The sequence below is a fragment of the Armigeres subalbatus genome, chromosome 1 (assembly GCF_024139115.2).
Source record: "Armigeres subalbatus isolate Guangzhou_Male chromosome 1, GZ_Asu_2, whole genome shotgun sequence".
Classification (NCBI taxonomy): domain Eukaryota; kingdom Metazoa; phylum Arthropoda; class Insecta; order Diptera; family Culicidae; genus Armigeres; species Armigeres subalbatus.
This window is the reverse complement of record NC_085139.1, coordinates 194,621,763-194,636,286: the sequence shown is the minus strand read 5'-3', so window position 1 is coordinate 194,636,286 and position 14,524 is coordinate 194,621,763. Positions and strand designations below refer to the sequence as shown.

The following is a 14,524-nucleotide window of genomic DNA, read 5'->3' as shown; positions in this document are numbered from 1 at the left end:
GAAAGTAATGAAAAAAACGACATGTAAAATAAACGTGAATTAACAAAATATGTCTGGCTGAACATTCTTATTTAAACTCAAAATTGAGATAAAATAAAGGTTGCTGATTGACATTAGCTTTCCGATCAATGTGGTTGAACAGCCGTAAATATTACTTTATTTTCAATTTTAATCCCATTTTTTTACTTTCCTTACGTTAAGGTGATACGGGAAGCACGAACAATAATCAAATCATCATCATTTCTGAGGTTAACTAGCCTAGGGCTTAAAACCTCACTAATAAAGATTCAAAAAAAAAATCGTCGTCATTGAATGCTTAATTTCTTTTCTACGACAAATATGATTTTGAAAAAGTATCACCGGCGCGTGCTTACTCGCAATGTACAGTTACATCAAACAACTGAAAACCGAAATACGCCGCTCCAAAATTACTAGGTGACAAAGCTACAAAGAGACAAAAGATAGGAAAAATAACACGGTGTGTACTGTGTAGTGCTTCCCGGTGTGTAGTGGGCCGCCTAATCCGGAATTCAAATGAACAATCGCTCACTTTGAGTGATTGTGTTTATTCTCGCGAAGAATAACAAATTCAGGAAATGCTAATACTGTTGTGTAAAAGTTGCATAGGTCACATCACTTTCCGTGGTGCATCCCAACCACTATTCACTTGGATCATAATGCAATTTGCACCAGTTCTAATCAATCACGGAGTAGCAATCACTGATATGTATAGTCAGTCTAAGCTAAGCTTAAGTCAAGATTGTATACAATAATAGTAAGATTAGTTTTTTGGGTACACGATATGTGGTATATGATATGCCACTAAAATAAACAAACTATTTTAATTAATACTCTCCCAGCGATTTCTATGGTACCAGGAGATAGACCTACCAAAAAACAAAGTCAAACTTACATGCCACCACGACGTCGATCTTCTCGCTGAAAATCGTCCCCGCATCGTTTTTCGCCAGGCACTGGTACGACCCGGCATCCTCCCGAGTTGTACTTTGGATTTTCAGGTACTGACTAGTGTCGAAGTCTCCCACCGGGACACCATTCTTCAACCACCGATACATCGGCTGAGGGTAACCTGAAACGAAGCAAATAACAGCGAAAGTTGTAATTTGAGTTGGTCCTTCAGTTGGGGCAAGTGACATTTAATATTCATACATCTATCATCCCAAAATGATCAACCGAGGACGAATAAATTAGGAAAGTTGTTGGTAACTTGTTGACCTTATGTAAGCGTGAACCTTTGACCTAAGCAACAAATTCGACAAAGGACTGCATCCACTAATCCACTTATCACGTATAATCAAGATGTATAATTTTTCTATTTTCTACTAATCTAATCATAACTCATTTGTCGGGCACACCTGTTGAAGGTGTCGTCATTGGATTGGCCATAAAATATTCATCTTCGATACTTTTCCATCACGTTTCTCTTCCTGAATTAGAGAGGAGCCCAAATGCAACACACTTCTGACAGCTTTGAGGTGCGATAGCTGATGTTCGTTCAACGTGTTGCATGTCATTCCAGATAATCATCGGTTTCCCTTGAACACGAACAGCAACAGTGGCCCCATCAGTTCATATATTAAATGTATTACAGACACTTTGTAACAACCGAAAAAAGGTGAGCAAACCATCGCACATCGTCAGCCTCATGCGATGGAATGTAATTATAATCTTCCTGTGCTATGCTCTCGTTTGCCTGAAAGGAGGTATTAAACGGCGGAATCTAATGTTTGTTCACGGAAGACGTAAAGTAGAATGAGAAACCCAGAGTTGGTTGCGCTTTTTAGCCTAATAATTTAATACAGATTACTCACATGAAACGTATGCTTTTTGAAAGTAGCCTCCGCGCTCAAGGACGTTTCCCGATTCCCCTTTAAGAAAATTGAGAATAGTGTTGTTCTATGCAAAAGAAAATCAATTATCAACCGACGGTGTACTTTGAAATGAACTTTGCTAAGGAATTGAGAATCTCAGAATCAGAGTCCCATACAAATAATTTTAGATCTAGAGCTACCAGATAATTTTACACCAGATTATTTTATTACACGAAGAAAGGCGCTATCACAGCTAGAAGGATTCATCTGGGTATTTCGTATAAAATTATTAAGACACACTGTACAGTTTCCAATGCACACAATATTCCAACATAACCGTTTAAGAGGGCGCAATAGCCATCCTTTCAAGTACTGTGATATTATCACGACTATGTTGGGCCGACACGAACCATGGGACATTTATTTAACATCAAAGTGGAGCTGCGGTGGAATCTTTTCAAACATCTTTTCTTCACTCATCAAACCGTTTCCCCTCTATGGCCCTCATCTCACTCTATTCATGATTATACTGAGTTTCTAATAGCCCTCTTCATCTGGCTTCCTCTCAATATTCGACGATGATGAATCGTAAGAAGGATGAGATTCTGAGGAAAGTGCAATTACTTGGTGCCTTTTTGCTTATTCTGCGTTCTGCACATAAACGGCTTGCGATTATTATAATCTCCGTAATAGACGATTTGGTTTTGGGTGGAAAAACAGGAAATGGTGAATCAACAGAGCCATTAGAACTGAAATATACAAGAAGCGTCTTTTTTTTTTCAAAAATCTACTAGATCTGTTCTCTAAATTCTTGATTTGTAATTTCGATGGTCACAATTGATTTTGGTATTTATTTTTCTCTTGTGTTAAACATATTATATATTTAAAGTAAACACCTTGTCTAGCTTTATTGACTAACTGAACTAACTGCAATGAAAAATGCAGGACATCTGTCCCTAATTTGTGAATGACCTCAAAACGCTTTCGTATACTTTTCAGGGCTTTTTTATACTTAGTTCACCATATTGAATTGCAGTGACAGTTTTCTGCAATAGCAAGTGGAACCGTTTAGTACAATTAAAAAAACATGCACATGCCAGACAGAATAAACATAATGATCGGCGAACGGTATTCAAGCTCTCTCCTCTTCTTTATAACGTTGGGCTAGCCCATTATAATGGCAGATATAAAAAGAGACAAAAACGAAAGTGTGGACAGCTCATTTATCTCAAAGCAACAGACTGATTCTATTTTATACGTACATATATACAATCGTCCTATACGGTCTGACTAAAGCAAACCAGACGAAAGAAAACAGTGTGGGAGATTTGTTCAGAAGCTCACACAAGCTGTATCTGATTTTACTGAAACAGGAGCCTTCCTATCGGACACAACCAATTATTCATAGTTGCCAGCAGCTATAACTCTATTGATACAAGATAAAAAATAGGAATAAAAACCAATTTAATTCCAAATTTCAATTTCCATCGGCCTAACACGTATAGGAACCACCGATGCAAGGACGACGACTCTCACATATGGACCGTAACCCTACATGTCGAACACTAAACACACCAGCCGGGATTTCTTCAGTTTTATTTTCCATCGTAAGGAAGGGCATGGCAACACATTTTTCGAAGGCACCCTACTACAATTGAACCCAGGTTCACAGGAGTGAGCGACAGACACTTTTCCACTAAACAACCTGCGGTGTCTTCCTACCCAGTATGTCTGGACCGTATCATCACCACCCTTTGCCGGCCGTCGCCGTCATTGTCCGATGTTTTTCTACCTTGCTTCTACTTGCCTAGGACGCTTTTCTACTCAAGAACATAGTCTGTATTATGCTTCGTCTACTTATAGTTCGCAAAAAGGAAGAAGCAAACGATACAACGCAACGACAAACGCTACTTGCGAACAGTGCTAGTAGCTGGCGTCTGCCTTGTGGTTTTATATTCTCAGTTTTGCACTGCGATCGAGGCAAGGGGGGATTCAAATATAAGGTTAATATTTTTTTCAAAATTTATAAACGTCCCTGCTGCTTTTCTGTACGAGAGTACCATCATAAAATTATTGATCCCTCCCACAGATTTCCGACATCATTTTTAAATGATCCCTACGTGCACAGCCGTCTGGCAGGCTGTATAACTAATACAGAAATCGAAACAAAACCAAAGCAAAACATTATGTTTTATGCATGGATTCATTAACGGCACTCAATAGCTCAACTACCGACCATGTGGGGAGATGGGTGCTAATCAAGAACGATGAAAAAAGTGCTAACTAGCTCCTCTTTTTTATTCAAATGAAAAAGTGAACTGGAAAGTGTTAATGATTTTTAACAACCAGCAGACAGATATGCATTGGAATGTTTTCCATCAGATCAGTTTGAATTGTGACATTACTTTGTATGATTTTGTCGTCCTACGAGTGTTAGAATGTTTATTGTGTGCAAGTGTAATTATCCTAACGTGGAATAAAAGTTTTCATTTATAGAGAGTTATTGTTGAACCATGAACATACAGTTTCCATACCTCTATTTGTTAAATTTGAAGTAATATCACAGAGAAACAGATGTTTCACTTAGAACAAAAGGTAATTGAAAGCATCGTCACGAAACATTATCGTACAATGCTAAATACATAATGTGACCAGATGTCGTTTCGCGGGACGCTGCATTTTTCAACTTCGCTTCACAAATTTATTACAATTCATACAGCCTTACAAATATTTTTCCAATTTTTGGGCCAAAATCTATGCGAAATGCACGTTTGGAGGATCAATGTTCAAGCCAGTGACGCAATCCATCCATGGATATCAACTGGAACGGTCATCCTGGAATAGGTTCCCGGAGGGTCCGTAGGGGCCAAACACTCATTTAGAATAAACCCTAGCAATATGGGTATCAAAATTCTTGGAATTGTTCCGGAAACATGTTTTCCATGTAGTTGAGACCAAAGGATGGATATCAACCGGAATGGTCATTCTGGAACGGTTTCCGAAGGGCCTAAAGTGACCATAAATTTATTTGGAAGAATCCCTGGCAATATTGGTATCAAAATTCTTGGAATTGTTCCGGAAACATGTTTTCCATGTAGTTGAGACCATAGGATGAATATGAACCGGAACGGTCATTCTGGAACAGGTTCCAGGAGGGCTCGTAGGGGCCAAAAACTATTTTGGAATAAACCCTGGCAATATGGGTATCAAAACTCTTAGAAATGTTTCGGAAATATGTTATCAATAAAGTTGAAACCATAGGATGGATATCAACCGGAACAGTCATCCTAGAACAAGTTCCCGAAAGGCCTTTAATGGCCACAAACTCATTTAGAAGAAACCCTTTATCACATTTTCGACCCGATTTTATCACGTCCCGCTTTTGTCACGTTTTTGACCCATTTTGTCACAATAAAAAAATTTGAAAATTTTAGTCTTTATTTTTGTAAATTATTCAGCAAACACCAATGATACTTACAGCGCCTGTGGTTCATTATAAATCATTTCTGAGTACCTGTCAAGAATTTACAAGTCTTTTTGATAAGAAATAACGGAAAAAGAAGATAGCAAGAGTTTCTTCTAAATGAGGGGCCCCACGGAAACCTGTTTGAGAATGACCGGTCCATTGTCAAACCATCTTATGGTCTAGTAACCCAAAAGATCATGCTTTCGAGACAATTTCATGATTTTTGATACCCATCCATTGTCAAACCATCCTATGGTTCAATAACTTATCGGATCATGCTTCCGAAACAATTTCATGAATTTTGATACCCATATTGCCAGTGTTTCATCAGAATGAGTTTGTGGCCACTTGAGGCCCTACGGAAACCTGTTCCAGGATGACCGGTTCGTTGTCAAACCATCCTATGGTCCAATAACTTATAAGATCATGCTTCCGAAACAATTTCATGAATGTTGATACCCATATTGCCAGGGTTTCTTCAGAATGAGTTTGTGGCCATTGTATGCCCCATGGGAATCTGTTCCAGGATGACCGGTTCGTTGTCAAACCATCCTATGGTCCAAAAACTTATCAGATCATGCTTCCGAAACTATTTCATGAATTTTAATACCCATATTGCCAGTGTTTCATCAGAATGAGTTTGTGGCCACTTTAGGCCCGACGGGAACCTGCTTCCGGAATAACCGTTCCGGGATTTAATCATAAGATGGTCCTGTAACATGGTTAAGTTATATTCTTTACATTTCCACCGAAGTTTATTAGTCATGACGCAAGAAATCTTCATTTGGTTGAATATATATCTTTAATTTATACATACTTTGGGACTTGGCCCAGTTAATCCGGAATTCCGGTTACCAGGTAATCCAAATCGGTTCTCTGTAACATGTATCGTATAGCGGGTAAGTTCCTGCATCCGTAGCAACCAAAATCGTCAAAATCGGTGAAAAACTAACAATGTTATGATCATTTTAAGTACGTACCCGGTACCCGGGTACCCTGTCGGTAACTTAAGGGTGTTTTTCTTGTCGGTAACAAAAGGGTTAATACAGAATGTTATGCAGAAAACCGCGAGAAGATTAGAGTTTTCCCGGCTAAGTTATTAGTATTTCTCTGAAGTGGGGTTTGAGCAAATTTCGTTTCTTTTACCTTTGAAAAGAAATAAATTCACCCCTACAGCACTTCAGTAAAATGCTAATATCTTTGCCTAATAAAGAACAAGAACTGGGTGAGTTTCATGGAACTTGATCGTAAATAGTGCCGTCCTACTGCAAATCACTGTTTTTGGAATTTTCTGCATACATTTTTCCATATAAACTTCCAACGAGTTTAGCACCGCCCAAACGTTGACCGATTTGGCTGAAATTTTGTCCAGAGCATCAGGGCATCAAATAGAACCGAATAAGAAGGCGGCCCATCAAAAAATTTGAAAAAGTGTTTTTTTAACCACCCTAATATCCATCTTATGGAGGCAACAAAAACTTGTCGAAACGTTGGAACAGATCTTAAACGGTTGTTCTAAAAATATCCAGACTAAAAAGCCGAAGCCTCGCAAATAGATTAATATAAGCATATCAATCTACTAAGGAAATATTTAAACATATTTAAGCTTTTGTACAAATCGTGTATAATTGAATACATCTTCAAAATGTTAGAGTAAAATGGATTAATCGCGTATTCTCAACATGTTTTGGTTCCCTCACAATACTGGATCTTGAAAGATCTCGAGGTTGGAGTAGAAGCATTAATATTAGATAAGCCTAATGGCTTAACAGGAGAACAGGAGCAAAATTTGAAGAAAAAAAAATCAATTACTACAGCAACGCCACGTTAACGTTCAAGCCCTAATGTTTCTATGTACTACATATTTAAAAATTGGTACAAGGATTTAACCCTTAAACAGCCGGGACGAATCTTGACAATTTAAAACAGTTCGTTCTCAGTCAATTTTCAACTAAAATGCAAGCGGTTTCAACTGTGATCAAGGTGAATAGTAGTTCCAGAAAGAAGAAGACCCTCCCTCTTTTAGAGGGGGGAGTTTTGAAGTGTGGCATAAGTCATTTTTTGAGCAAATGTGTAAATGAACCGTTTGTTTGAGAAATTGCATATGTAACATTTTTGGCCAAAATGAGATTTTTGTATATTCTGAATCCTCTTCCAAAAATACGTATTCTGTCGAAAAAAAACGAAAACAAAATTTTTGTTCAGGAATGTATGAATTTTTTTTCGTTTGTTTGAGAAACTACATATGTCCACGCACTTTTAAAAGCAATCATGGTTTTTCGTTGTTTTCTCGAAATTGTGTGAAGTGGACTTATTCAGTTTCTCAAACAAATGATTCAAATGTTTGTAATAAGAATTATTTATACGGATAACTTTTTCTAGCACGCAAAGTCGTGAATTCCTCACGCCCTCGAGAAGTATTTTCTAGGCGCCTCTTTCTTACTAAAGGCTTTAACCTCCAATTAGGCATTAAACCAGTTTTAAACGTATAAATAAGCCGTTCAAGAGTTAAGCGAGCATGAGTAACGCCCTAAGTATAACAAAAGATGCAGCATTTTACATTCAAAGTACAGTTTGAATATCATCGAAAGTAATAATACAATTTGAATACAAGAGGATTGAAGATGCTCCAAATACCTTATCTGTGATATAACAGTCAATATTCAGAGAATCAACTAAATATACAGTCGCAGCATGCATGAAATAATGAAAATGACAGTTGTGCGTTGGTTCTGTATTGTTCCATACGAAAACGCTTTCAAATTTGGATTCCGTGAGGATTGTCCTTAAGGTTTGTAATTTTGTCATGTTGTTTGACTATTTGCCAAATATGTATGTAACATTGCAGAGTCGTGGGTATTTCTAGATCTTTGTATGGAACTTCCAAAGTCTAGAGCAAATTCGTATTTTTTTAATAAGTGTTTGTGGTATTTCTCGCTGTTGCACTACTACAATTACAATTTTTCGAAGGACGGACACAACACCGATGGTAAATCATTCAAAAAGCTCTTTTTATCGTCCAACTTTTCTTGATCTTTAATTGAAGAAATCGACGTACTTTTTAGTACCTACATCACAGAGAACAGGAATTTAAAAAACATGACAAATGTGGCAAATGATATTTCGCGCATAGTTTCATAAAGAGCCCATGGTTTTTTTTTTCATTTGTAATAATGCACAGATTCACAGCTCCAACCGTGATTGTAGCTACTGAAGCAAGATGCAACCATCCTTTACCACCTCAAACTATAAAATTGGGCGATTCTGGCGTAACTTATTTTGTGAACAAACGTTAGAAGGCGTATTTCTGCGAAATCAAGCATTTCCAGGGAAAACCATGGATCGGTCGATGATTGGATTCGCTTCGAACCGACGGCGGTGAAAAAAAAATGTTCGGGTAATTTTGAGGATTTTTAAACAAATCAAACAATTTTTTGAAATTTTTGTATTTTTTATTATCTTACGCTCCTATCACCCACCCTCGACCTTCCCGAGACCAGTAGGACATAATTTGAATTAAATTTTTGTAACGGCCATGTTTGACTTCCAAAAATTTAATTTGATTTGCGTACATAAACAGTTCAACAAAAATCCTCGGAAAAAAATAGTATTTTAGTTTTGTTTCGAACAAATTCGAATTAAATGGACCTTGATTTCGTGTCGCTTCGAGGTCTCGAAAATAAATCTATATTTCGTTTCGTTTCGAATCAACATAGACATTTTAAATTTCGTTTCGTTTCGCCAGGTAAAAATGTATTATCGCATACCCTTAGTTTCTTGCTAGGGTAAAACTGGCTTTTTGATGGCCATGGAACAGGTTCCGGAAACCCGGAGTTTCTGGTAAAAACCCAGATTAATCCACTTAGCAGTGATAGTGCCTTTCTCGTTTCTTGTGAGTGAGTAATTTCTTCGCACTTTTGGTATGAAAAAAAGTATTTTGGCCACAACTTCTGAGCCCATAGTCCGATCCGGCCAATTTTAAATAGGAAACAATGGGACATGATTCTGCGTCGAATGTTGCGAGTAAATCAGCCGAGAGTAAGTGCCTAAATAGAGGAAAATAATTTTTCCTGTAAAAACTGGCCATAACTCCGAAGCCCATAGTCCGACTGGGCCGGTTTTCGATACGAAAAAATGGGACAAGATTCCGCATCAAATGCAACTTGTTGCGAGCAAATCGGTTGAGGATAAATGCCTAAGAAATGAAATGGTTAAGGATAAGTGCCTGAAAAATCAGTGAGATTATTTTGCGCACACACATACACACACAGACATCACTTTAATTCGTCGAGCTGAGTCGATCGGTATATAACACTATGAGTCTACGGGCCTCCTATAAAAAGTTCGTTTTTGGAGAAAACATATAGCCTTTAAGTATACTTTGTATACAAGAAAGGCAAAAAGAATTTTGGTCATAACTTCTAAGCCCATAGTCCGATCGGGTCAATTTTCAATAAGAAACAATGGGAAAGGATTCTGCGTCTAATGCAACTTGTTGCGAGCAAATTGAGAATAAGTGCCCAGAAAGTGAGCTACACTTTTTAATGTGCTTTTACACGATTTTTTGTTTTGGCCATAACTTTTAAGCCCATAGTCCGATCGGGTCAATTTTCAATAGGAAACAATGGGATAGGATTCTGCATCGAATGCAACTTGTTGCGAGCAAATCGGTTGAGAATAAGTGCCCAAAAAGTGAGCTAGACTTTTTAATGTGCTTTTTTATGAAAAAAAGTATTTTGGCCTTAACTTCTAAGCCCATAGTCCGATCGGGTCAGTTTTCAATTGGAAACAATAGGACAAGATTCTGCGTCGAATTCAATTTGTTGCGAGCAAATCGGTTGAGAATAAGTGCCCAAAAAGTGAGCTAGACTTTTTAATGTGCTTTTATATGAAAAAAAGTATTTTGGCCATAACTTCTAAGCCCGATCAGGTCAGTTTTCAATAGGAAACAATGGGACAGGTTTCTGCGTCGATTGCAACTTGTTGCGAGCAAATCGGTTGAGAATAAGTGCCCAAAAAGTGAGCTAGACTTTTCAATGTGCTTTTTTATGAAAAAAAAAAGTATTTTGGCCATAACTTCTAAGCCCATAGTCCGATCAGGTCAGTTTTCAATTGGAAATAATGGGACAGGATTTTGCGTCGATTGCAACTTGTTGCGAGCAAAACGGTTGAGAATAAGGGCCCAAAAAGTGAGCTAGACTTTTTAACGTGCTTTTATATGAAAAAAAGTATTTTGGCCATAACTTCTAAGCCCATAGTCTGATCGGGTCAATTTTCAATAGGAAACAATGGGACAGAATACTGCGTCGAATGCAACTTATTGCGAACACATTTGTTGAGAATAAATGCCCAAAAGGTGAGCTAGACTTTTAATGTGATTTTTTATGAAAAAAAGTATTTTGGCCATAACTCCTAAGCCCATAGTCCGATCAGGTCAGTTTTCAAATGGAAATAATGGGACAGGATTTTGCGTCGATTGCAACTTATTGCGAGCAAATCGGTTGAAAATAAGTGCCCAAAAAGTGAACTAGATTGTTTGATGTGCTTTTTTATGAAAAAAAAGTATTTTGGCCATAACTTCTAAGCCCATAGTCCAATCAGGTCAGTTTTCAATAGGAAACAATGGAACAGGATTTTGCGTCGATTGCAACTTGTTGCGAGCAAATCGGTTGAAAATAAGTGCCCAAAAAGTGAACTAGACTTTTTAATGTGCTTTTTTTATGAAAAACAGTATTTTGGCCATAACTTCTAAGCCCATAGTCCGATCAGGTCAGTTTTCGATCAGGTCAGTTTTCAAAATAATGGGACAGGATTTTGCGTTCATTGCAACTTGTTGCGAGCAAATCGGTTGAGAATAAGTTCCCAAAAAGTGAGCTAGACTTTTTGATGTGCTTTTTTATGAAAAAATGTATTTTGGTCATAACTTCTAAGCCCATATAGTTCGATCGGGTCAGTTTTCAATAGGAAACAATGGGACAGTATTCTGCGTCGAATGCAACTTATTGCGAGCAAATCGGTTGAGAATAAGTGCCCAAAAAGTGAGCTAGACTTTTTAATGTGCTTTTTTATGAAAAAAAGTATTTTGGCCATAACTTCTAAGCCCATAGTCCGATCAGGTCAGTTTTCAATAGGAAATAATGAGACAGGTTTTTGCGTCGATTGCAACTTGTTGCAAGCAAATCGGTGGAAAATAAGTGCCCAAAAAGTGAGCTAGACTTTTTATGGTGCTTTTTTATGAAAAAAAGTATTTTGGCCATAACTTCTAAGCCCATAGTCCGATCGGGTCAGTTTTCAATAGGAAACAATGGGACAGCGTTCTGCGTCGAATGCAACTTATTGCGAGCAAATCGGTTGAGGATAAGTGCCCAAAAAGTGAGCTAGACTTTTTGCGCACACACACACATACACACACACACATACACACACACACACACATACACACACACAGACATCACTCCAATTCGTCGAGCTGAGTCGATCGGTATATAACACTATGGGTCCTCGGGCCTCCTATAAAAAGTTCGTTTTTGGAGCGAACATATAGCCTTTACGTATACTTTGTATACGAGAAAGGCAAAAAGGCCAATATAGAACTACAAAACAAATTAGGCTTCCGACACCTCAAACTTCTCAGAATAGCATAAGTAACTAAGAAAACGCCATAGTTTCTTGGTAGGGTAAGTTTGGCCTTGCAATGGCTACGGTCTCCCAATGGCTATCCAGTGTTTCTGGTACAGAAGGCCAACATAAAACTACAAAACAAATCAGGACATCTGACACATAAATCCTCTCAGAATCTCATGAGTAATCTACAAAACATCATAGTTTCTTAGTACACTGAAAACCAAAACTACCCAAAAGTGGGTTGTTTGCACTTAAAACCGTAGTTTGGGCCAATAACCCAAATTTGAGTAAAATGACTTTTCTGGCACTAGGTAGTTTGCCTTTAATCGCATGTAAACAATTTACCCAAAGCTGAGTTTAATTTATCCAAAGCGGACCTCGATCAACCCAAAATAGAGAATATTGAATTTACTCAAATTTGGGTTATTGGGCTAAGCAATCTCGGTGAGGTGTTTGCATCTTGCTCTAGTTTTGATAGCAATCATGGGAAAGAAAGGGAAAACTACCCAAATTTGGGTAATTTTTTTCTACGATATTCTCAATAGTGCGTATATTGAACTCAAAGTTTGGGTTGATTTATATGTCTGTGTAGGGTAAAACTGGCCATCCGATGGCCACGGAACAGGTCCGGAAACCCAGTATTTGCGGTACAGAAGGCCAACATAAATCTACAAAACAAATTAGGCTTCCGACACCTCAATTTTTTTTTAGAATTTCAACAGTAATTTAGAAAACGCCTTAGTATCTGGGTAGGGTAAAACTGGACATTCGATTACAACGGAACAGGTTCTGGAAACTCGGAATTCACGGTACAAAACGCCAACATAGAACTACAAAACAGTTTAGTCTTCCGTAATCTTAAACTTTTCCAGTACTGAAGACCAACGTAGAACTACAAAATAAATCAGTCTTCTAACATCTCAAACTTTTCAGAATCTCAAGAGTAATCTAGAAAACGCCATGTACCACTTTGACCAGCTATTAGATCTCTCGCAGCATTCCCCGTATCTTTAATGTGTAAATGTTTTTCGAATTACTCCAATACTATTGATAAGCAATGCAGTATCGGTTTCGATACAGTTCTTGTTTTGTTTTCTTCAGAAGATCATGATAATTCATTTGGACCCTCCACAGAGAGCAATCTCATTGAAGGCGCCCCCTTATCAATAAAAATTAAATTCTTTCTTGAGAAACAAATAAAATACTGTTATTTGACCATGGATCGGAGCCCAGACCACGTCTTTGTCTTGCTTCTACAATATCACGAGCACCAAATTTGGGATTTAGCTATACGTACAAAACCATTTTTAGCTAAAAAATTTGTCCAGCAATGAGAATTTCCATCATCTGTAGGGAAAAGTTAGGTTAGTTATCCAGATACTGCTATTGGTAGCAAAATCCTTACCTACAACAATTTATTGCCCTAGCTCGAAAAATGGATTAAGCTAGGGCTCGGTTGGTATATCTTACTCCGTAATACACTACGTAAAAGTGATCTATCCAACGTTACAGGAAAAGGCCTACATAGAACTACAAAATAAATCACTCTATCGACCCCTCAAACTTCTCATAATTTAATAAGGGGCGATTCAAATATGACGTCCACTACTTTTTGAGATTTCTAGACCCCCCCCCCCTCTGTCACGCTTTTTTGTATACCTAGTATATGTACTGTCACAAAATCTTAGACCCCCTCCCCCCTAAAACCTGTGACATCATTGTTGAACGACCCCTAAGTAATCTAGAAAGCATCGTTTATTGTTTGTATGATAGAAATGGCCATGCGATGGCAACGGAGATCCGGAGTTCTTGGAAAGCCCTCATTACGATAACCTCATGTGGGCTTTTGTACCAGATATTCCGGGTTCCCGAACCTACCATGAAAATATGGCGTTTTCAAAATTACTCATGAGATTTGAAAAGTTTGAAGTGTCAGATAACTGATTTGTATTGTAGTTTTACGATGGCCTTTTTTTTTACCGGAAATTCCGGGTTTCCGAAACCTGTTCCGTGGTCATCCCATAGCCAGTTTTATCGTAGCAAGAAACTATGTCGTTTTGTACTCATGAGATTTTGAGAGGTTTTTGGAAGACTGACCAGTTTTGCCCTACCAAGAAACTAAGACGTTTTCTAGACTACTCATGAGATTCTGGGAAGTTTGAGGTGTCGGAAGCCTAATTTGTTTTGTAGTTTTATGTGGACATTTTTACCGGAAATTCCGGGTTTCCGGAACCTGTTCCATGGCCATTGCATAGCCAGTTTTACCTTAACAAGAAACTATGGTGTTTTAAAAGTTACTTTTGAGATTCTGAGAAGTTTGAAGTGTCGAAAAAACGATATATTCCGGAATTTTTACACCGGAACCTGTTCGGTGGTCATCCGGAAGTCAATTTATGTCTATTTGGCAATTGTTGTCAACGATTCACATTGACCATTAACTACTTATGCTTATATTACTTATATTACTATATGTTACTTATTATAACAGGTGTTTTATGACGTTAAAAATGTCAAAATACTGATCATTAAATGAGCAAATTTTGCTCAAAAAATGCCTTCCTTATGCCACACTTCAAAACGCCGGGAGGGTCACCCTGAGCAT

General features: G+C 37.8%; 1 protein-coding gene across 7 annotated transcripts in view; it reads right to left on the bottom strand.

Annotated features, from left to right (window-relative positions):
* The window catches only part of LOC134205641 (protein sidekick), a 351,195-nt gene that overhangs the window by 41,148 nt on the left and 295,523 nt on the right, over positions 1 to 14,524 (bottom strand). For all 7 annotated transcript variants that reach the window (XM_062681079.1, XM_062681083.1, XM_062681084.1 and 4 more), the window contains one exon: positions 914 to 1,090. In XM_062681079.1, coding sequence (XP_062537063.1) covers positions 914 to 1,090 — 177 coding nt within the window. The remainder of the gene's footprint in view (positions 1 to 913; positions 1,091 to 14,524) is intronic.